We start from the raw sequence: 23372 nt of genomic DNA, 5'->3' as shown, positions 1-23372 counted from the left end.
CACACACACAAAAAGTAGAAGTAGAAGAAGCTCGGAGAGGAACCAGCCACTGAGCTAACTGGTCTTAGCTGGTCCTGCTGGTCTGTGGCTCGTGTGAACGGGTGATCACGCTCACACGCTGCCGTGCGTGTGTGTGGATGCACGTCGCCACTTCTGCAACTGACAACGTCAAGTATTGAGCACAGGCGGCCACAAAGTGGTAACAATCACACACAACTAACTGCTGTTTTTTAGTTTTAGTTCTCTTCACTGGTGAGAAAACGACCTTGTTGACATGGAAGACAGAGACTCACACTGTCTCAGTTTGACCTCAGCCATGGAACATCACAACAGCACACACGCACACACACACACAGACATGTTTTGTGATAAATTGCTGACTAAACACAACCTAATCCGTGTTTTACCTCCTCTCATCCTTGTTTTCTTTCCAGGGTCGCCATGTCAAGACAGGCCAGCTCGCTGCTATTAAGGTCATGGATGTCACAGGAGTGAGTGACAGTGCATCGCACACACAGACACACACACACGCACACACACACACACACACACAAAACCACCTTTGTGTTGTGCAGCTCTGCATCCTGAGCGAATGTGAGCAGCAAGTGTCTTAAGTTCTGTTTGTGTGTGTGTGTGTGTGTGTGTGTGTGTGTGTGTGTGTGTGTGTGTGTGTGTGTGTGTGTGTGTGTCAGGATGAGGAGGAGGAGATCAAAGCAGAGATCAACATGCTGAAGAAGTACAGCCACCACAGGAACATTGCCACCTACTACGGGGCCTTCATCAAGAAGAACCCCCCGGGGATGGACGACCAGCTGTGGGTGCGTCACCACCAGGGGGCGGCCCTCACACACACACACGCACACACACACACACACACACACACACACACACTCACACACACTCACAGACAGACACCTGTGGAAGTGTGAAGCCAGTAGAAGAGGTTGAGTGTCGTCGCTGTGTTGCAGCTGGTGATGGAGTTCTGCGGCGCCGGCTCGGTGACGGACCTCATCAAGAACACCAAGGGCAACTCGCTGAAGGAGGAGTGGATCGCCTACATCTGCAGGGAGATCCTCCGGGTGAGGGGGGGCGAGCTCACGCAGGGGTCAACAGCCACTCTTGGAGCTTTGAAGAGAACCAGAACCAGGCTAACCATCTGGCCGTGTGTGTGTGTGTGTGTGTGTGCAGGGTCTGACCCACCTCCACCAGCACAAGGTCATCCACCGAGACATCAAGGGCCAGAATGTCCTGCTGACGGAGAACGCCGAGGTCAAACTGGGTGAGACGGCGCACACGCACGTGCACACACACACACACACACGCGCACACACACGCGCACACACACACACACACACACACACACACACACTTACAACAATCTTACACTTTGTGTGTGTGTGTGTTCAGTGGACTTTGGCGTCAGCGCCCAGCTGGATCGCACCGTGGGCCGCAGGAACACCTTCATCGGGACGCCCTACTGGATGGCGCCCGAGGTCATCGCCTGTGACGAGAACCCCGACGCCACCTACGACTTCAAGGTAACGCCGCCACCAGGAGGCACCACACTCCCCCAGCCACCCACCTGAAGCTGCTGACCAGCCCACTTTAAACCACCTCGCCCTGCTCTTCCTCTCTCTCTCTCTCTCTCTCTCTCTCTCTCTCTCTCTCTCTCTCTCTCTCTCTCTCTCTCTCTCTCTCTCTCTCTCTCTCTCCTGCAGAGTGATCTGTGGTCTCTGGGCATCACAGCCATTGAGATGGCGGAGGGAGCGCCGCGTAAGTCTGAACGTCGGAGCAGGAACAAGAGACACCGTCACTCGACTGCTTCTAACCCTCTCCTCCTCTTCCTCCCCCTCCTCTTCTTCCTTTCCCTCCCTTTTTTTCTCTGCCTTTTTTCTTGATTTCCTGACTGTCCTCCATCCATCCATCCATCCATCTCCTACTTCCTCCTTTCTTCTCTTCCTCCTCCTCTTCCTCCTCTCCCCTCGCAGCTCTTTGTGACATGCACCCGATGAGGGCGCTCTTCCTCATCCCCAGGAACCCTGCACCGAGACTCAAGTCAAAGAAATGGTGGGTCTCTCTCACTCTCTCTCTCTCTCACACACACACACACACACACACCAGATCAGGCTATGACAGGCTGCCACTCTCTGGTTCTGCAGAACTGGGAGAGTATGCGATTGGTTGCAGTGCCATGCTAGCTTGTCAGGGTGTCTAAGTGTGTGTGTGTGTGTGTGTGTGTGTGTGTGTGTGTGTGTGCGCGCGTCCAGGTCCAAGAAGTTCCAGTCGTTCATCGACAGCTGCCTGGTGAAGAGCCACAGCCAGCGGCCGAGCACCGAGCAGCTGCTCAAGCATCCCTTCATCCGAGACCTGCCCAACGAGCGGCAGGTCCGCATCCAGCTCAAGGACCACATCGACCGCACCAAGAAGAGGCGGGGCGAGAGGGGTGAGGCCCCGCCCACACACACACACACACACACAGACTCCACCCCCCCGGGCCAGCTAACCAGTTGACTCCTGTGTGTCCAGACGAGACAGAGTACGAGTACAGCGGCAGCGAGGAGGAGGACGAGGAGCGCGACGTGGGAGAGCCCAGGTAGCGTCCGCCGCACTGCTGCCCCCTGGTGGCCACAGCTACTAGTGTTGTAGAACTGGGGATTGGTCCTGGTCTCCAGACCACTTTTTAAGGGTCTCAATCTCGTCTCGGACTCGGAGGCATTTTCGCTGGGTCTGTTCTCGGTCTTGGACTGGACAGTGGAGTTGCTGTTCCATTTAGAAGCAAACTGGAATTAAAAAAAAAAATTCTTTGATCTATAAAGTCTTGGCCTGGTCTTGGTCTTGATAATGTCTTGGTCTCAGTCTGTGCCGTCTTAAGACTTTAACACTAACAGCTACACTCTGCGCTGCTTATCATCCCATTTAAAAAAAACAAAATGACTGCTCGCCCCGCCTCCTCCCGCAGCTCCATCATCAACATCCCTGGCGAGTCCACACTGAGGCGGGACTTCCTGCGTCTGCAGCTGGCCAATAAGGAGCGCTCGGAGATGATCCGCCGCCAGCAGCTGGAGCAGCAGCAGAACGAGGAGCACAAGCGCCAGCTGCTGGCCGAAAGGCAGAAACGCATCGAGGAGCAGAAGGAGCAGCGGCGGCGGCTGGAGGAGGTAGAGACGCTGAAAAAAACCAGAAAGGTTCAGAATGCAGGAAGTTTTTGGTAGAAGTGAGCAGTGCCACCAGCGCCCCCTGCAGACAGAGAGCATGCGTCAAAGTCTCAGGTGCTAAAATGTGCCAGAGGGGGGTAGCGGAGCAGCAGCAGATGGATGGAGTGTTTTGGAAATGTCTGTCCTGTGCACCGACAGCAACAGCGCCGCGAGCGCGAGATGAGGAAGCAGCAGGAGCGCGAGCAGAGGAGGAGGTACGAGGAGATGGAGCAGCTGCGCAGGGAGGAGGAGCGGAGGCACGCCGAGAGGGAGCAGGTGAGGCTGGCGATGATGTCATCATCATCAGGGGGGCGGGGCTGAAGTCAATCAATCACCTGCTTCCTCTCACCTGCTCAGCCAGTTTGATTTTCCCTCCTTTCATCTCCTTCGCTTACTTCCTGTCCTGCCCGTTTCTAATGACGATGTCCTCACCAGGTCAGACAGGTGGGGCATGATGGGTAGTGTAGTGTTGTTCCTGCCGTAGTTGAGACAACAAGTTGCTGCTCTGTTTGGTAGTGTTTGGCAGTTTAAGGAAGGATCTTTTTTATCAGCATCGATCATGCATCATTGATTGACATGTGACACCTCCATAGATCTCATGTGTCAATCAATAAGCCCCGCCCACTCTGGCCGTGCGTGTTTTCTGCCCTCCAACACATTTGAACATGTCTATTAATGATGAGTGTAGCGAGGCTCAGCTGATTTCATCCCTCTACTCCAGCCGTGAGCTCATCCTCCCTCCCTGCCTCCCCACAGCGCCCCCTGCTGTCTGTCCTATTATCTCCTGCTGATTTCTGACTTTTCCCTCTGCTCTGGACGGGGTCGGCTCCTCCTCTCTTCCTCTCCTCTTTTCCTGTCCTCTGCTGATGTCACCGGTTGCCTGGGCCGCCATTGGCTCCTCGCCCCCCGCCGGCGCTGCTGATTGGTTAGGAGTATATCCGTAGACAGCTGGAGGAGGAGCAGAGGCAGCTGGAGATCCTGCAGCAGCAGCTCCTGCAGGAGCAGGCCCTACTGCTGGTAACACACACCCACACGGCTCGGGTGTCACTCACAACCACAAAGCTTTCACTGTTTAAAGATGGGGAGAAATGCAAAGCATTTGCATAACAGAGCACTGGAATAATAAAGATAAATCGTTAGTAAGAGTTGTAACAGCGGATTGCCGAACTCGTGACAAAAATATTATTAATTATTATTAATATCATTTCTTCAAGTCAAGCGGGCTGGATGAAAAAGCTAAATGGGCCACTTATGGCCCCCGGGCCGTAGTTTGCCCACGCCTGGTTTAAACAAATGTCTCCTGAACTGTGCACTCTGTCACGCTGGACCTGCTCTCCCCGTTCTCTTCCTCGGCAGGAGTACAAGAGGAAGCAGATTGAGGAGCAGCGGCAGGCGGAGCGGCTGCAGCGGCAGCTGCAGCAGGAGCGCGCCTACCTGGTGTCGCTGCAGCAGCAGCAGCAGCAGGACGGGTCGCAGCGCCCCCCGCAGGACAAGAAGCAGCTGTACCACTACAAGGACCAGGCGCCGAGCACCAACGACAAGCCGGCGTGGGCCAACGAGGTAGCCTCGAACGCACGGTAGCCTCGGCACACACGGTAGCCTTGAGTCGTCTCGAACATGCCCAAGCAGAGAGACGGCAGCAACACTTTAAAAATAAACATTTTGTCAATCCCACTTTTGTTACACAACGACAATTATGTTATTTAATAGAGTGGAAGTGTGTGTGAGAGAGAGCCAGAAGACATGAGACACACACACACACACACAGAACAGCACACGCTCTCACCAAGCACTCAGTCACTGCTCCACCCCAGTTTCTCTCCCCTCTAGGTGGCGCCGGAACTTCCCCTGCAGTTGTGACATTCCTCCTGCAGGCTTTTCCATTGATGCTTGTCGTTTCTTCTCCATGATTCAGGGTGATGTGACCCTGTGAAGGTCACCAGGAGTTCGTCCCTCTGGCAGCCACGCTGGACACTGACACTGAGTTGAGAGAGTTTTCAAAGAGCCTCACAGCAGAGTTGACAGGAAGCTGAAACATTCCCTCATCTCAGCTCACAGCCAGTTGCATAACTACAGCAACTGGATACTGCAAAAAAGATGGAAAATGATTTTAATTAAAAGAAAATATAGGATATATAATTAGATAGGATCAAATTAGTCTCATAATTCCATTCAATTAAGGCAAAATTATCCTAAAATTTGTTTAAACGGCAGACAAATCAAGTCAAACTGCGTCAGCTCCCAGCTCGGCTGCCAGAGTTTTGAGGGTGTTATTGTGTTAGTGTGTGTGAGTGTGTGTTGGTCAACCCGTGGCTCGCTGCCCTCCAGGTGATGCGGCGTGCTCAGAGCAACTCCCCCCGCGTCCCTCCCAAGAAGCACCACTCCTTCAGGGAGGTGCGCAGCGGCGGCCAGCTGGACCCCCTGCTGGACCCCCTGCTGCAGCTGCCTGGCTACCGGCCCGCCAGGCCCCGCCCACCCTCCTACCCCGCCCACGCCACCCCGTCCCGGGACCACCCTCACCTGCCGCGCATCCGGATCACCTGCTCGCCAGACCCTGCCCCCTCCCGCCGGCCGCAGGTGCGCCACTGGAGCCCTGGGAGGGGCCACAGCATGAGCCCCGAGCCCAGGGGGCGGAGCCCCGGACGCCGGGTCAGTCGGAGGACCAACCATCTCTCAGCTCCGCCCCTTCCTGCTACTGCTGCTGCTGCTGCTGACTGGCTGACTGACGGGGGCGGGGCTAACGCTTCTCGCACTAACTCGGCCACAGACCTCTCTCTCTTTTTGATTCACCTCCTGTGTGGCAGCGTCTCACTCACTCTCTCTCTCTCACTCTCTCTGCCTCACTCTCTCTTTCTCTCTTTCTCTCTCTCCCTCACTCTTCCTCGCTCTCTCTCTCCAAACGCTGACACTACCTCCCACTTCCTGTGTGACAGTGCTGAGTCACCTCGGCGTCTCCATGCAAAGCCGACAGCAGCAGTCAGAACAGAGTGAGATCTCACTCAGACTGATTCACACCTCCTCGGGTGTCAGAACGGTGCTGCTGGAAGACTTCCTGTCTGAGTCACACACTTCCTGTGAGTGGGAAGTGTCCACTAGGGGGCTGAAAGTTGAGGTCTCCCTCACTCGGTCTTCTTCCTCCTCCTTAGCCTTCTCCCCCTCCACTTCCTCTTCTTCCTTCTCCTCCTCTCTCTTCCTCCTCACCTTGCTCCTCTTCCTGCTCCTCCTGCAGTGTGTGGCTGATCAGGGAGGCCACTCCTCTTCCTGTTTTGGATCCAAATCCACACGCCTTCACTTCTTCTTCTGCTGCTCAACTTTACAATTTACACTTTCACTGTTTTTATGTAGCATCGTTAGCCAGCAGCTCACCTGCTTCCTTTAACCTCTTCTGTTTTCTAACATTTGACTTTCTGCAGGGTGCAGACGGCTGGTGTGTCTGGGCTGCAGCTGCTGTCAATCTGGTGCAGAATCATAGAACAGGATCAACCGTGATGAAGTGTTTTCTTATTATTATTATTATTATTATACTTATCATTATTGTTATTACTATTATTGCTATCAAGGTTCCCACCAGGTTGACAGCCGCTGTGTTGTTGTGCACTGACAGGATTAATAATCTTCGGTGGGCAGAGTCAATGCAGTTAATCTCTGGATAATGAGCCCCCCCCCCCCGATAATCAATGTCTTTAATCTTTGTCGTCTCTCGACATCCTCATCACTTTAACTCATCACTCGCTTTGTCTTTTCATGAATCCCTGGAAGAGATATGAGGCTCTTTTTGCTGTTCCATGCCAAACATTTGAACTCTGCAGCTCCTCTCATCATTATACATTAGGGACACGCACACATGCACACACACACACACACACACACACACTTGCGGACTTGACACATGTAGGGCAGTTCTCCACACTGCCCCCATGTGGCAGCTGGTGGACTGATGTAGGGCAGCCGCAGCTATATCAGTCTGCCGCCCTCTGGAGGCACACATACATACACACACACACACACACACACACACACACACACACACACACACACACACACACACACACTTTGGAGTTCCATTAAACACACGATGTTCACAAGCAGCTTCAGTCTGGACCCAAACTTTTCATTTCAAGAACCAAAATCAGCAGCAGGAATGATTGAACAGCTGCCATCGTGCTGTCAGTGACCGTGTGTGTGTGTGTGTGTGGGTGTGTGTGTGTGTGTGTGTCAGGTGGAGCAGCATTATAAGATGAACAGACAGACTTCTCCTGCCTTGCAGCATAAAGTGTCGAACCGGATCTCGGACCCGACGCTGCCGCCGCGCTCCGAGTCCTTCAGCAGCGGAGGCATCCAGCAGGCCAGGACTCCGCCCACTCACCGCTCCGTCGAGCCACAGGTGTGTGTGCGTGTGTGTGTCTTTTCTGGCTGCCTCAGTGTGTGTGTGTGTGTGTGTGTGAGAGAGAGCGTGTGATACACTCTTCCCTCCCGTCCAATCACGCCTCAGTCGATGAACTCTGCACCGTTAGCTCTGCGTTTGAAGCCAGCAGTGGAAGCCCCGCCCCCTTGCTCTCTCTCCCTGACCTTGCCTGTCTCCTCCTCCTTCCTTCTCCTGCTCGTGTGTGTGTGTGTGTGCGTGCGTGCAGATGGCCCACCTGGTGCAGGTGAAGAGTCACGGTCTGTCCGGCTCGCAGTCCCTGTACGACCCCCACGGCGTGTCCTCCTCGGCGGCCTCGCCCTCCCCCTCCCGGCCCCCCATGCCCCGGCAGAACTCCGACCCCACCTCCGACACGCCCCCCGCACCCCCCCTGCCCCTGTCCCGCCTGGCGCCCCCCCTCGACAAGCTGGACCGCAGCTCGTGGCTGCGGCAGGACGACGACCTGCCCCCCAAGGTGTCTGCATGTCTCCGCCCACCCGCCCGCCAACCTGTGTGTGTGTGTGTGTGTGTGTGTGTGTGTGTGTTGTGCAACATCTATGTGCCTCAATTTCATTTCTGTCCTGGTTTTGTTCCTTTTTGCCCTCTTTAGAACAGATGATGCTCTGTCATGTGATCTGAATGTGGTCAACATTTGCATGTCAAATGTTTTTATTTCACTCCAACACTGGGGTCAGAACAGCGCTCTGCACCCCCCCTCCCCAGTGGCCAATTGTAGTGTCACTAGTAAGCTCCTCCCTCTCCTCATCAGCTGACTAAAAACCCCACCTCATCAGTTAAATGTCCTCAAAGATTTCATGCACTTTGTGCAGGTGCTTTTATTTACCATCAACTTTAAGCTGTTTCACTTGATGCTATAAATGGGGGCGGAGTCTTAATGTGAGTGATTGTATATATGAATACATATATATTAATGTCTGTATTTTGACTTTCAGGTAAGAGATGTGGCAGCCATCATTGCTGAGGGCGTCTTCACCCTCAGCAATGATGGCTGTCACCTTGTCAAGCTCATCCACTCCCAGTCTTTGTGCTACGTTGTGCCCGGTTGCCGTGTGTGTGTGTGTGTGTGTGTGTGTGTGTGTATGTGTGTGTGTGTGTGTGTGTGTGTGTGTGTCCACCCCACCCAGGTGCTCACACAGTGCTGCTGTGCTCCCCAGGTTCCTCAGAGGACCACCTCCATCTCTCCTGCTCTGGTCAGGAAACACTCTCCAGGAAACGGACCGGGCCTGGGACCGCGAGCCGGGGCTCACCTCATACGGGCCAGGTACACACACACACACACACACACACACACACACACACACACACACACACACAGAGCACTGATGTTGTTGTTGTTGTTGTTGTCTTCTCCTTCTCCTCCCACGTGCCAACGCTGCGTTTGCGTTGCGGCAGCAACCCGGACCTGAGGAGGACGGACTTCTCTTTGGACACGCCCCTCAAGAGGACCAGCAGCGGCAGCTCGTCCAGCTCCAGCACCCCCAGCTCCCAGGGAGGCTCCAACGAACGAGGTGCCCCCTCACTGGAAGAAGCATCTCAAAGTCTGTCTCATTCTGTGGCCTAATTATCTGCTCTTTGTGTGTGTGTGTGTGTGTGTGTGTGTGTGTGTGTGTGTGTGTGTGTGTGTGTGTGTGTGTGTGTGTGCGCCCCCCCCACACAGGTAACTCGGCGTTGAAGTCTGAGGGCTCTTCGCTTCCTTCACACGAGACCAAAGACGACGGCCGAGAGGTGACGCGACCTAGCAGGCCTGCGGTCAGTACAACACACACACACACACACACGCACGCACACACACACACACACACACACACACACACACACACACACACACACAAACACACACACACACTTTCTCTTTCTGGCTGAACCCTCAACTTGCAGTTCATCTCATCTCTCTCTCTCCTCCTTCACTCGCCCCACCAGAGCTATAAGCGAGCTGTAGACGAGGTCAGTTTCATTTTTGCCCCGCCCCCCTTCTCTGATTGGCCTGCTATTGGACAGGTCACATCTTCCACTTCCTGTCCATTATGACTGCTCTCATTCTCTCTCTTTCTGTCTCTCTCTAACTATCTTTCTCCAATCAGGAGGATTTGGTAAGGCCCCGCCCTCTTCTCCCACCCTCCTCCTCTTCCTCCACCTCCTCCTCTCCCCACTGCAAATGCACACCACACCCCTGACCTTTAACCCCCCCAGCTTCCTGCACTGAGGCATGACAGCCCCTCCCACTACACTGTCCTACTGACCCCCCACCAACACACAAACACACAAAATAACAAGAATAACGATATTAAGGATTTATTTTGCACTTGCACTTTTATTCTGAATATTTGTTCTGTTCCTCTGAATGTCCCTTCTCCTTTTTATTATTTCCTCTCAGTGAAATGCCTTATTTCTATTTTCACTCTCCAATCATTTTTTCCCCTGCAAATCCTCATCAGAATCACAAAGTTCTGACCTTGAGTCTGCTCCTGAACCCCCTTTGAAAGACGGACCTTTAGCCTTTCACCGTGGGCCCAATCTTCCCACTGTGACTCCGCCCCTCTTTAACCAGACTGAGGTGTGTGATTGGTGACATGGCGTCTTGTCTTCCAGGACCTGACGGCGCTGGCCAAGGAGCTGCGGGAGCTGCGTCAGGGGGAGGAGACCAGCCGGCCGCCCGTCAAGGTCACCGACTACTCCTCGTCCAGCGAGGAGTCGCACAGCAGCGAGGACGAGGAGGGAGAGGGCGGGGCCAACGACGGGACGGTGGCCGTCAGCGACATACCGCGCATCATGTGGGTGTCGGCCGAGTGCAACCACGAGGCTGTTTGGTGGTGACAACTTGATTGATTGTGTTGTTTCTGTTGGCCGTCCTTCAGGCCGGCCGCCAGTCACAGCGCCAACGAGGCCTTCGGCATGATGGGAAGCCACAGCGACGGCCACGACGACTCGTACGGGAACAGCTCGCGGGACAGCACGCTGATGATGCGCGAGGTGAGTGTGGTCACATGGTTGGTGGTCACATGGTTGGGGGTCACCTGGTTTGAAACTCTCCAACTGTCAACCAGCTGAAACAAAACAGCTGAGCAGCTCCTCCCCCCTCCCTACCAGCTCACCTGTCAGTCAAATCTTTCCGCTGCCACCTGGCCCCGGCCCCCCTCCTCTCCCTCTCTCTCTCTCTCTCTCTCTCTGTCTCTCTCAGAAGCAGCGGAGGCGGAGCTCCGCCCCCAGCAGCAATGGTTTCCTCGGCGCCAACGCCAACCTCCCCGACCTGCTGCAGCAGAGCCCCTCCCCCCTCGCCTCCCCTGCTGACGCCTCAGTGGGCCAAGTAGGTGGAGCAAGTGGCCCCTCTCACCCCCCCACCTCCCCATCTGGACCCCACACTGCTGACTCCCCCTGCTCACCAGCCTTTCACCAGCTCCACCAATCAGGAAGCACCTTTGCCACCTTTGATTTGCTGCGATTCCTGCCTCCTCCCTCAGGGAGCGGTGCGCCCCCTGGTGGCCGAATGGACCTCCTCCTCTGCTCGCAACCCCTCCCACTCTCCCCACTCCTCCACTGTCCTTTGCCCCGTCCCCTCTGACCCAGAAAATCAGACCTGAGCTGCAGCGAGTGATCACCTGACCTCACTCCTTGATTTGACTCCTCCTGCATTTCCCTCCTTCCATCACCACCTGGTGGCGCTGCAACTAACTGACTGCTTTGTGTGTGTGTGTCTGTCCCCCCGCAGTACGGCCTGGGTGGGGGTGGTGGAGGCAGCAGCGGCTCCAAGGCCTCCTTCACGCCGTTCGTGGACCCCAGGGTGTACGGCACCTCGCCCACCGATGACGACGACGACCTCTCGGCCTCTGGTGCGTCACAAGCACAAAGACACAACGCAGACAAAATAAAAAATCCATAATTCGGACTGCGTTCCCCGACCTTGCAGGGCTGTTTGCCGACGAGCTGCTGAAGCAGGAGCAGGAGCAGGCGCGGCTCAACGAGGCCCGCAAGATCTCCGTGGTCAACGTCAACCCCACCAACATCCGGCCGCACAGCGACACGCCCGAGATCCGCAAGTACAAGAAGCGCTTCAACTCCGAGATCCTCTGCGCCGCCCTGTGGGGTGAGGAGGCCGCCGCCACCGCTTTGCACCAGTGCACTCCACTGGCAGCCAGGAGATGAAGTGATAGAATACAACAGAATAGAATAGAAATCTTTTACCATACGCATGTCCAACAAGGTTGAAGCAACTCCACTGCCAGTGCAAATTGTGTAAACTACAAAAAGTAAACTGTGACAAAATTGTGCACAGTATGAAGTCTTTTGTGTGTGTGTGTGTGTGTGTGTGTGTGTGCAGGGGTGAACCTGCTGGTGGGGACGGAGAACGGCCTGATGCTGCTGGACCGCAGCGGCCAGGGCAAAGTCTACAACCTGATCAACAGGCGGCGCTTCCAGCAGATGGACGTCCTGGAGGGACTCAACGTCCTGGTCACCATCTCAGGTGGGCGGCGTGCCGCTGCTGCTGTCTTTATTTATTAATTATTTATTATTCCATTACGATCTTCCATGGTTGTCGTCGTCTTTCTAACCCTGCGAGCAGGGAAGAAGAACAAGCTGCGTGTTTACTACCTGTCCTGGCTGAGGAACAGGATATTGCACAACGACCCCGAGGTGGAGAAGAAGCAGGGCTGGATCACCGTGGGCGAGCTGGAGGGATGCGTTCACTACAAAGTCGGTACGAGAAACACGCTGAGTGAGAGCAGAATGAGGAGTGTGTACTTCAGTGGCCGCCGTCCTCATTGTGTCTGTGTGTGTGTGTGTGTGTGCGTGTGTGTGTGTGTGTGACACGTCTGACTCTCCCGCTGCAGTCAAGTACGAGAGGATTAAGTTTTTGGTGATTGCTCTGAAGAACTCGGTGGAGATCTACGCATGGGCGCCCAAACCTTACCACAAGTTCATGGCCTTCAAGGTGAGACAGATCAATTTAAATGAACGTATATTGATAGAAAACCGCTCGACACATTTTTGTGCTCTCTCCCTGTGCGTGTCAGTCGTTCACTGAGCTGCAGCACCGCCCCCTGCTGGTGGACCTGACAGTGGAGGAGGGCCAGAGGTTGAAGGTCATCTACGGCTCCAGCGTCGGCTTCCACGTCATCGACGTGGACTCGGGGAACCCCTACGACATCTACATCCCCTCACACGTCAGTCTGTGTGTGTGTGTGTGTGTGTGTGTGTGTGTGTGTGTGTGTGTGTGTGTGTGTGTGTGTGTGTGTGTGTGTGTGTGTGTGCATGCGTGCGTGTGTGTGTGTGAATGTGACTAAAAGAGTAAATTAGATGCGGGTTAAAAATAAAAAAAAAAAGTGGGTGAGTTGATGAATGAGTGATGGAGGAGGCGGGCAGTACCGAGTCTGTCCAGGCAGGGGCGTGGTGGGAGAATTTTTTTTTATTGTTGCAGCAGTTTCGTCTCTCTCTCTCCCTCTCTCTCTCTCTCTCTGGGTGGGTGGGCGGGGTCACTGGGAGGAAGGGGGTGCCCCCTTGCACCGCACCAACCCCTCCCATCCTTATGTTGCCCCCCGGCAGATTCAGGGTCAGGTGACCCCGCACGCCATCGTGGTGCTGCCCAAGACGGACGGCATGGAGATGCTGCTGTGCTACGAGGACGAGGGCGTCTACGTCAACACCTACGGACGCATCACCAAAGACGTGGTGCTGCAGTGGGGCGAGATGCCCACCTCCGTCGGTACGTCAACCCAACCCCCCACCCCACCAGCTTCTGTCAGCGCCCCCTGCAGGCCATCCTCCGCCCACCCTCACCTCCTCCTGCTTCTGGCCACGCCTCCCAAACCGACGCCACCAGCGCTAGTCGTCCTGCCCGCCGTTTTCTCAAGGTTGTTTTGATAGAGGTGGAGATGGCCCGATGGCTGTTAAAGAGTTCCAGGATCCCATGATTTCAATTTGGAAAACATATTACGTACAACATATATTATTATCTTTGACTATTATTTTATCTTTTGGCTTTTCTAATTAATGTTACCGTAAAAAAGGAAATTAGAATCTGCTGACTTCAAAAGTTTGACACTTTCAACGAGACGCAACCTGGAGAAAACGCTGTATCGCTTTAAAACGTGGTGCAGAGCTGCAGAGCTTCACCTCCACACCTCCACCACCTTCCTCCCTGCAGACGTCCCTGAGCTGCAGCCAGCAGAGATGCTCGTGTGCTTGTCTGCGTTGTCCCGTGTTGTGTGTTTAAAATGTGCTTCCATCATATCTCAGGATATGAGAGCCGATGTGGAATCAAGGCTCTCATATCGGAATCTAGGAAGGTTCTGAGTCCCTCCTGTCTGTGCCGTCCTAGTTGGTGTGTGTGTGTGTGTGTGTACAGTGTCTCCAGTCGACAGGTTTGTGTGTAGTTTCCCCGTAACAGTGAGAGACTCTTCACAGCCATAGACCTGTCCTCAGGCCCTGACCCCTCACCCCGACCTCCAACCTCTGACCCCCGACTTCAGGACAAAAAAGCCTCCCATCTTTTATTTTGCACAAACACAAGCACTTTGGCGCCACCAGTTGGTAGTTTGGGAAGGTTTTATTATTGAGGCTTTTGTCCCTGGAAACCGCTTTTCTTAATAAGGAGACCTTTGGCCACACCCACGTCCTATTAGGGCAACAGGAAGCAACAGCATAACAACTCAAAGTGTTTATGCTGTTGACGGCAAAGATGACGAAGACGGCGAGAACTTCAGCACAACAAGAAAAAAACAGAGAAGAAGAAAAGAAAAACATCCACCGGCTCGTCGCCACTTCCTCTGTGAGTTTTGTCTCGCTGGGGATCCCGAGGTCTCACGCTCGTTCAGAAACTGCTGCAATAATCTCCCAAGGATGGAGGAGGAGGAGGAGGAGAAAGTGGTGGGGGAGAAGGAGGAGAAAGTGGTGGAAGAGGAGGAGGAGGCGGTGAGAGTGGAGAAGGTGGCCTCCATGTGTGATTGGCTTCAGTGTGATGCTGCTGCTGCTGCTGCTGCTGCTGCTGCTGCTGCTGCCGCTTCCTGGCCTTTCTCCTCTTCACTTTTTGTGTGTGTTTGTGTGTGTTCTTGTGTGTTTGTGTGCTTGCAGCCTACATCCACTCCAACCAGATCATGGGATGGGGAGAGAAGGCCATCGAGATCCGCTCCGTGGAGACGGGACACCTCGACGGAGTTTTCATGCACAAGCGAGCTCAGCGACTGAAGTTCCTGTCGGAGCGCAACGACAAGGTGGGAGATGGGTGGGATCGGGGGGGTGGGTGGGGTTGGGTGGTTGAGGGGTGGGGAAGGGCAGGTGCGACGCTGGGGGCTGAGGCTAACGCTGGCTAATGGTCCCCTGCAGGTCTTCTTTGCCTCGGTGCGCTCTGGAGGCAGCAGCCAGGTCTTCTTCATGACCCTCAACAGGAGCTCCATGATGAACTGGTAACTGGTGGTCTCCTCCTCCTCCTCCTCCTCCTCCTCCTCTTCCTCTTCTCCTCCTCCTGCTCCTCCTTCGCTCTGAACATCAGCGGACAGACGGCTGGCAGGACGGACTCACAAGACTGGAGGACTGTGTGTGTGTGTGTGTGTGTGTGTGTGTGTGTGTGTGTGTGTGTGTGAGAGAGAGAGAGAAAAAAGGATGAGCTCCTGGATGATGCAACAACAGTGTCACAACAGGGGGCGCTGCAGGCCCCACTGAGAGGGCCAGTGTCTGCTTTGGACTTGAAAAGGAAACTCCGACGTGGCGCCGAGGAGCCTGTGACCTCTCCCCCGTGTGGTCAGCTGGGGAACTGCAGACAAGTTGTAGCACATTAATCCGTCTCTCCCTGGGCGAGAAGCACGAGTCTCCTCAGCCGCAGCTGATGCAGCCGAGCTCCCGACAACAGACACACAAAAAAAACACAACTTTGTGCGCTGTTGTGTTGTTACCAAGCAAATGCATCACGAGGGTCTTTTTGTTCCCACCCAACTGAAAGGACCTGAGCAGATTTGTCAACAGCATGAGTCCAATCAGCAAACAGCTCAGTTAGCCCTGATGCTCACGGCGATCAATATATGAATAAAGTGTAATAATAACACTGTAGCAGATATTAGTGTGTGTTTTGCATCTGCACAGCTGCTGCTGCAAGGCGGTGCCACTGTCTGGAGCTCCTTTTATTGTCTTTCTCCAAAACACCATCAAGTTTTTTATACAGAACTGCTGAAGTTTTGGACCAAGATCTGCAGAGAAACCACCTTAGTGGTGGAGAGAAGACGTCTCCACCATCTCCCACTTGGATGTGCTCAGTGTGGAGGCGCCGTCCGACCTCTGACCTCTGACTCCTCCCACCCAACACGCTGACTGATGTGTAGACAGAACCACCACTTGTAGCAAAAAACACACTGTAGTAGCACATCACGGTTACTCGCGTGCACACTTTTTGATGGACGCCCCATGCTACGCTGCTGTCGCTCACCGTGGGAACGCTCGTCTGCCCCCCCCCACCCCGGTTCCTTCCCCCTGGCTCCTCCTCCCCAGTTCCTCTACAGTGGCTCCACCCCAGTGATTTCTCCCCAGTGGTTTGTCCCCTCTGGCTCCTCCCCCTGGCTCCTCTCTGAAGGTGAACTTGCCAATCAGAGGCGACTCAGAGGTGTGGGAGATGATGGAGGATGCTGCACCTGGTTTTGGAGCCTCTCTTGTTCCAGTTGTCCATGTTGGAACTATGGCTGCTGCTGAAATTGCAAAAAAAAAAAAATCACAAAAAAAAGAACGCGTGGCGTGGAGTTGTCCTGCACCACGTCCACCTCACCACCTTCTCCTCCACCGTCCTTGCTGTTGTGTGTTTGCTGCACCTGTGTAAATAGTCACCTTACTTTGGAGGACAGGCTGTGAAAGAGAATGCCGAAGAAAATTGAAAAAAAAAACAAAACTTTGACTTTTTGTTGCACCTCACTTTGTCGTGCTGTTTCTTCTTTTTCATGATGAAATAGTATTGGTTCACACTGGCTGCTGCTGCTGCACTCCACCATGCAGCGCTGCCACTGTCACCCGTCGCCACCTGTCAAGGCAATACTCCCACTCTCCTGGTTTGCAGCAAGCGCTAGCACAGCCTAGCATCAGGCCAGTGTCATTATGGTACGCTGCTGAAACGACATCATACTATTAGCTTTGGCTCCATTCTCACAACCAGGTGATCTTCTATTGAGCAAACAGAACAAATCTCAGCGTTGTTTTTTCTTTTCTTTTTTACTGTCGGTGGTGGGGGGCGCTGTTCTGTTCTCTGACTTCTGTTTTTTGTAAAAGGTTGTGGTCCGTTCTCTGGTGCGGCAGGTGTGAGTGATGGCTCTTTAAGGCCGGCTGACGCCTTTTACATGTGCAGGATGTTGAATTAATCAAACGCTCTGTGAATAGAGGCCAGGAGGCAAGGGTCAGTAGGAGAGAGGAGAGAAAAATTAACATATATGTAATAATTTTTTCGTTATGATGATGATGATATACTACTGATCATTTTAGAGATACACACAAAAAAATCATGTTCACTTATTAAAGCTTAGTTGTCTTTCTACAGAATAGAGAACATAGCTATAAGAATTTCTAAAAGAAAATAATGTTTTTATTGTGGTATAATTTGTATTTCAATTTTTTGTACGTATCAAGACTGTGAACGTGTGTACGGCAGTTAGCCTTTGTGTATGGGTGCGTGTGTGTGTGTGTGTGTGAGTGAGAAAGAGGGTGTGAGCACAGGTGTGTGTGACATGCATGTGAGTGTGTTTTCACCTCGTCTGAATCACTGGAACCAGTCAAAAAGACAACCTCAAACTGGTTGACACGCATCTGTGATGTTGGGAATCCTACAATAAATGTCCTCTCCTTGTACAGCCACAATATGGACTGGGCCTGTTTCTCCTCCTGCCTCCATCACATCCACCCTCTTCATCCACAGCATCATCCCTGGAGATACGACCAGTGGTGTAGTCTAGTTGGTTCTATTCTAGTCTTTATACCTGGGTGGGGTGGGGTGGGGGGGCATGATGGTGCTACTGGACAGATGTGTATGATGGGGGGATTTTATCTGAACATAAAAACTCCTTTTAATCTTGTAATCACATTTTTTAACGGGAAAGTGAACGTTGTGTCAAAAAAACAACAACATAGTGATAGATATCTTTGCACATTTTTTTTGTGGTCGTACGGTAATTTGGAACCTTTTCTAGACGACACTACTGGATATGACAGTCTGAACAGGTTACACCAAACCTATCAAGACGATGAAAAGCAAAAATTACAAAAAAACAAAACAAAACAATAACCACAAGGGAGCAGGTTTGATTCCTGACCCTGGGGCCTACAGCTCAAGGCAGCTGAGAGATGCTGCTGCAATACCCGCAAACAATGCAACAGAAGCGGTGAAAGAAAATGAGATTGAAAAATGATTCTGAGAATTTTAAGATTTTTTTTTTCTTTTAATAAATCATCGGGTGGTAATGCAGCAGGGTGAGACGTCCCCCTATGAGTGAGGGTGCTGCGTTGCTCACCTCTACCTCATCCAATCAGCACCTGGGGCCACCTTATTTCGGGAGACAGCGTGGATCTTCTCTTTCTCCATAGCTCTTAGACCTCGCCCACTTCCACTTCATCATGGAAGTCACCTGTGCAGGTAATGCGGCGGTCGATGCCTAGTTTTGTCGTTGTTGTTGTTTGCAGTATTTCAAGGCTTTGCGTGCTGCCATATGTATTGCTCGCCTGTGCGCGGATGTCACACGCTGCAGCGTACCGGTAGTATACAGCACACGTACGGCTAATACTACGAATCACAGAATGCTGGTATTTTGGTGTGTTGAATATTGTTTTGTTGTTGTTTTTATTTTTAATTTATAAGTTGTCCGTGGAAAAGGATTAAGGTTGAAATTTAAATCAGAAGGCGAGTTTTATTTATTTATTTTGGTAAGTTTTTTTTTTTTTTTTTTTTTTTTTTCCAATTGCAATATCAAGTTATTTATTGTTTAATATTATAAGCTTCACTTGTTCCATATTTAGTGTTGAAGCAAAACTCCTTGGGGCCATGTGAAAAGGTTCACTGCCCCCAATAAATATCAATGTTGCCGAGACTTTGTTTTACATTTCAGCCCATACAAACGGCAGCGACTGCAGCGCCGGGTTGCCATGTCGCGACTAGCACAAAACCTGGCATCCTTTTCTGCACACGCTCTGACCGGAAGTTGTTGCCGTTCGCCCGCCCCCTCCCTTTCTCGCCGACGGATACTGCAGTGTCGTTTGGTCGCGCGTGCGCTCTGTCGGTCCTCTTTTTCGTCGAAGGTAAGTGTGGCATGGCGCGTGTTTCTACCTTGGGGGGGTGATCAGCGGGCCACCAAATTCCACATTTTCAATCGATGAGGCCGCACAATCCGCCGGCGGAGTATTATTTAGCGTCGGTATAGGGGGACGAGTGGCCGCTTTCCGCCTTATCTTGGAGATGGAAGGCGGCGGCGGCGGGCCACGGGGCTGGGTGTGGGTGCCCGAGCTCGATTTGCCGTAATCGAGTTGAATCAAAGGCTCGATCGGCCTTCGGCGCTGCGATCGCTGGAACTTGCCTGTCATTCTGTGTGAACGTCACCCACTGGTGGGGACAACGCCGCATCGAGCTTTGCGTGTCCTTCAACCGTGGTTTGTTTCCCTAACTTGGGTCAAAACGTTACTATGGCGCTGTTTTGGTGGGGGTGTTGCGTCGTATTGTGTCTTTATTTGGACGGAGCTGAATGGACTAGCCTAGCTCGCTGCTAGCATTAGCCACAGGCTAGCTTTATTCGCTGAGGCAGCAGCGCCAGCGCACGTTGGCTGCCCCAAATCCCTGTGTCTCCCAGCCCTTCTCTTCGGTTTAGTGTTTCAAGTGAAAAGGTAGATTTAGAACCCTAGAAAGCGTTTAAGTCTTGGTGGATCCGCTATATTTTAATTTGAGAGTGTATCGACACCGCCACCCGGCCGGCCGGCCGACTTCAACTCCAGGCCGGTGAACCGCTACTTGCTGAACTGCCAATTGCTGGACCGCTTTGTGGCATTTATGTATAACAGATGCCACCTAGTGTTAGTTATACATACGCTAGAAAAGGGTCGAATTAAATGTATGTACAAAAGGTGTAAAATATATGTATACATATATACGTACATACATGTATACATATATACGTACATACATTGTATACATATATACAATGCATGTACACATGCATTTGATTTGACCCTTTTCTAGTTGAATTAGGTAAATAGTACATTGACCAAGATGAAAACGCCATCAAAGTTTAGGTTGGCGCAAATACCACCTCGGAACTCAAGTCTCGCGAGATCTTGAGGGCGAAGCCATGTTCGGCCCGAAAAGGCTGCCGTGCGAGTGCGATTACACAGAACGTGGGACGGCGCCATCGGTGTCGATCCAGCCCAAGTTCTCATAAAATCCGCAACACACCGGCGTGACAGCGGTGTTACTGACCCACTGAACTTTAGCTCGTATTCAAAATCGCTGGGAACATTTCGACTGTTCGGTAGCTTTTCATGATAATTGTGGGGAATTAACAAGTGCAGCCGTGGCAGAACGCCTGACACATTCCGTGCTTTAATTAGCGCTGCCGCGGGTTTGTGTGTACACACGTTGATTGCCATCTCGTGACTGTTTTGTTTTTTTCCCCCACCCGCTAACGAGTAAACCCACTGTGTCGTCTGCAGTGCTCCTGTGTCAGTACACCATGGCAGATCCCGATCTTGACTTCACAACCGGCGAGTCTGGCGCCTCCGCCACCTTTCCCATGCAGTGCTCCGCCCTGCGCAAGAACGGCTACGTGGTGCTGAAGGGACATCCCTGCAAGATCGTCGAGATGTCCACTTCCAAGACTGGAAAGCACGGCCACGCCAAGGTAACTCCCACCCCCCCACCCCACAACAGGAGTGGTTTGACAGGGGCAAAACTGCTATCACAACTGCCCCCCCCCACCCCCCCCCCACACACACACACACACACAGACACACACACACACACCCACCCTCCCCAAACAAAGTCGTAAGACATCACAGGTTTTTTCCTGATGATAAAATTGTGAAGTTTTAGCAACCCTTAAGTTTCAAACAAAACTGATCCGTCTCCCTATCAGTGATGCCCCATTTTCTTATCTCCGTGCTCAAACAGCTGGGTGTTCCCATGTGTACTTTGTCCTGCCGTCAGACTCTGTCACACAAAAGTAGCACAAAGATTGTACTCCTTTTGAGTCGTTCTTTTTTTTTTCTTAATAGAAATTAGTAAATATTCGCATGACCCTGATAATCTGCAGGTGTAGTACCTCAAAAGTTATTGATTGCTTTGAGCTGCTTTGGGTAATTGTAATGTTGGATGAAGGATGTAATTGATCTGTATGAAGCAAACGACCAATTCAAAATGTCCCAAAAAAAACAATGCAATTGAAGATTGTCAACCATATGAAAAAACATATAGATGCTTTTGTTATAGATGTAAACCTCAAGAAATGTTTATTTATGGTTCTAAATATCACACATAAGTAATGAGAGGGTGATTTATTGCTCCCAAAAATACTGTTTTATATCAATATGTATTAATTTAAATGTTCATGATGCAGGTTAATCTGGTTGGTATTGACATCTTCACCAACAAGAAGTATGAAGATATGTGCCCCTCCACCCACAACATGGAAGTCCCCTCCATCAAGAGGACAGAGTACCAGGTACAGTGTGGCAGCTGGGCTGTGGAGCAGAGGCTCTGATCTTCTAGCCGACTTTGTTCCTGTTAATCATGCTAACTCTCAGAAAGAAGCCGATGTTTTTGACCCGGTCGTGTAGATGCCCGACATGTGCAATGTTTCTGGTGAAATAATGGAGTAGTTGACATGGCTGGAAACGAGTTGGAGCGTTTCAAGTTGTGGCGCAGCAGGAGACGTCTCCACTGTCCAGTGTCGGAACAGCTTGTGTCAGTGATATTTTGTCTTTCATGTTTTACTTGATGTATCGTAACACTCCTCTGCCCGCTGCAGTTGGTAAACATCAGCGAACAATACATGACGCTGATGGCCGACAACGGCGATATCAGGGAGGACCTGCGTGTCCCTGACAGTGAGACCGGCAGGGAAATCGAGACCAGGTTCGAATCAGGCGATGACTTCATGGTGAGTGTCTTAACACTTTGAAGTGTTTCTGGTGCGCGTGATCCCCTGCTGGAAGCAGGAAGTGACTGCAGGGGACAGTTGTTGACTGTTGTTGTGTGTTGTCTCCAGGTGTCCGTGATCTCCGCCATGGGTGAGGAGTGTGCCATCGGTGTCAAGGCCTTGGCAAACAAATAGAAGGAGTTGGACTTTGCCGCCCAGACGACAGGCACCACCCACGACCGGTCCCTTGCATTCTTGTTGGTTCTGCCACCAAAGCGTCAGCCTTCACAGATAACCTCAACCAATTTCTTGTGATTTCTGTCATCATGGCTTTGATTCTCTCCCCCTCCCACCACCACCACTACCCCCCACCCGCCCCCACCCTCCTTGGTTTCTCCTTCCCGTTGCTGTTGGGGTCCTCTGCCCGAATGCTGAGGTTTTGTTTGGTGACGATCTGCTTTGTATAAAAAATCTTTAAAAAAAAAAAAGACAACAAGCTCCTCCTTCCTGCTTTTCCCCCCTGCTTTTTAAATTTTTTTTGCCTTCAGCGTGTTTGTTTTACCACTCTCATTCCTGAATGTTAACAGGAGTCAGCTTTTATATGATTATTTTTATATTCTAAAATATAGCAGGTTCTTAGCCTTTCAGGGGAGCGGGCGGGGAGCCGGGGCTGCATCTCCAGATAATTAACTCTGCTCTTGGATCCTCTCGCAGCTGAACAGCATTGACTTGGCGTGGCATGGGTGGGTTGGTAACAGGAGGTGTGCTGTGAGGTTCATCTACCTGTTGGAGCTCCAAAACAAAGATTGCTTTTCTCCTCTTTCAATAGTAACAGGGTTGGTTCACCCTCAGTCACAGTCTCTAGCGGAACCTTACAGGCATGGGGGAGGGGGGGGTGACGTGTGACAGAAATCGAGTCTCATATCATGTTTTCAGAGGCGTGTTTAGTGACGATGGCCTCTGACCACGTGGGAGGCAGTGTGCAGTGAGGCGTGTTTCTCTCCAGGGGGCTCGATCACATTGGTGGAATGGGGTGGTAAAACGTTTTGTTCACTTGAGGCCTTTATCACCTGACAGGAGATGGCAAAAATAAAACTATGATTCAAATGGATTAAAAGTGCAAATGCTGTGTGCTTTTGTGTCCCCTCACGTCAGCGGTCATGTGTTGAAGGCAGCGGTGATCTTTAACGCTTTGGCGATGCTTCTTTTTCGGGGATGGTGGTTGGGGACTCTCCAGCTTGCAACAATAAAATCAGCAGCCACACCTTTTAGCTACCCAACCTGTTTTCCTTCCGAGTGAAACAGCACAACAAAAGAATTGTGCCTATTAACAGTTACCTCAAATTCCAAGTTAACTTGATTCTTCAAAGAAGGAAAACTAGACCGTTAAAGTATGATAGTCTTAAGATTGAAGGTGTAATGTCTGATCGGAGGAAAAAGAGGTGCTTTTAGAATAATCTAATGTTGCAAATGAAACTTCCAATAAAATACATCTTCAACCTCGCTGCTTTTTGAGCCTTCAACAGCATCACGATGGGGAAACAGGATGCACTTGCCTACATCCTGCATCATCAGTTTGAGAGAATCAGAGGCCCAGGACCAGACACTGTGTGTGTGTGTGTGTGTGTGTGTGTGTGTTTGTGTGAGAGAGAGACTGGCTGTCAATGATTGTCCTGGATC

General features: G+C 52.0%; 2 protein-coding genes across 18 annotated transcripts in view; both read left to right on the top strand.

Moving 5' to 3' along the window:
• tnikb (TRAF2 and NCK interacting kinase b) overlaps positions 1-17436 on the top strand; it is a 22167-nt gene extending 4731 nt beyond the window's left edge. The window contains exons 3-34 of one of the 16 annotated variants that reach the window (XM_076049105.1): positions 435-491; positions 693-818; positions 969-1079; positions 1189-1279; positions 1408-1538; positions 1719-1773; positions 1989-2067; positions 2268-2443; positions 2527-2593; positions 2960-3158; positions 3354-3470; positions 4125-4211; positions 4551-4754; positions 5523-5843; positions 7462-7578; positions 7826-8071; positions 8772-8878; positions 9010-9125; positions 9275-9366; positions 9538-9561; positions 10207-10388; positions 10473-10587; positions 10796-10921; positions 11324-11444; positions 11522-11698; positions 11933-12076; positions 12176-12310; positions 12444-12544; positions 12627-12776; positions 13156-13315; positions 14683-14822; positions 14935-17436. In XM_076049105.1, the coding sequence (XP_075905220.1) occupies positions 435-491; positions 693-818; positions 969-1079; positions 1189-1279; positions 1408-1538; positions 1719-1773; positions 1989-2067; positions 2268-2443; positions 2527-2593; positions 2960-3158; positions 3354-3470; positions 4125-4211; positions 4551-4754; positions 5523-5843; positions 7462-7578; positions 7826-8071; positions 8772-8878; positions 9010-9125; positions 9275-9366; positions 9538-9561; positions 10207-10388; positions 10473-10587; positions 10796-10921; positions 11324-11444; positions 11522-11698; positions 11933-12076; positions 12176-12310; positions 12444-12544; positions 12627-12776; positions 13156-13315; positions 14683-14822; positions 14935-15018 (4158 nt within the window). In that variant the 3' untranslated portion in view covers positions 15019-17436. Of the gene's footprint in view, positions 1-434; positions 492-692; positions 819-968; positions 1080-1188; positions 1280-1407; positions 1539-1718; positions 1774-1988; positions 2068-2267; positions 2444-2526; positions 2594-2959; positions 3159-3353; positions 3471-4124; positions 4212-4550; positions 4755-5522; positions 5844-7413; positions 7579-7825; positions 8072-8771; positions 8879-9009; positions 9126-9274; positions 9367-9537; positions 9562-10206; positions 10389-10472; positions 10588-10795; positions 10922-11323; positions 11445-11521; positions 11699-11932; positions 12077-12175; positions 12311-12443; positions 12545-12626; positions 12777-13155; positions 13316-14682; positions 14823-14934 lie in introns of all 16 variants that reach the window. The other 15 variants (XM_076049103.1, XM_076049101.1, XM_076049106.1 and 12 more) reach the window with 15 other exon arrangements.
• A 1286-nt stretch (positions 17437-18722) lies between these two features.
• eif5a (eukaryotic translation initiation factor 5A) lies at positions 18723-22816 on the top strand. 2 transcript variants are annotated; one of them, XM_076049163.1, is made up of 5 exons: positions 18723-18867; positions 20269-20456; positions 21171-21275; positions 21582-21713; positions 21822-22816. In XM_076049163.1, exons 2-5 carry the CDS (start codon positions 20289-20291, stop codon positions 21885-21887), a joined length of 471 nt encoding a protein of 156 aa, XP_075905278.1. In that variant the 5' UTR covers positions 18723-18867; positions 20269-20288; the 3' UTR covers positions 21888-22816. The 2 variants fall into 2 exon arrangements, with proteins under 2 accessions (XP_075905278.1, XP_075905279.1); XM_076049164.1 differs by lacking the exon at positions 18723-18867 and adding an exon at positions 19195-19215.
• Positions 22817-23372: the final 556 nt, after the last annotated feature.

This window comes from Nelusetta ayraudi, unplaced genomic scaffold, assembly GCF_046127955.1.
Source record: "Nelusetta ayraudi isolate G7.1 ecotype Tasmania unplaced genomic scaffold, CSIRO-AGI_Nayr_v1 ptg000110l, whole genome shotgun sequence".
Classification (NCBI taxonomy): Eukaryota; Metazoa; Chordata; class Actinopteri; order Tetraodontiformes; family Monacanthidae; genus Nelusetta; species Nelusetta ayraudi.
This window is presented reverse-complemented; position numbering and strand designations above follow the sequence as displayed.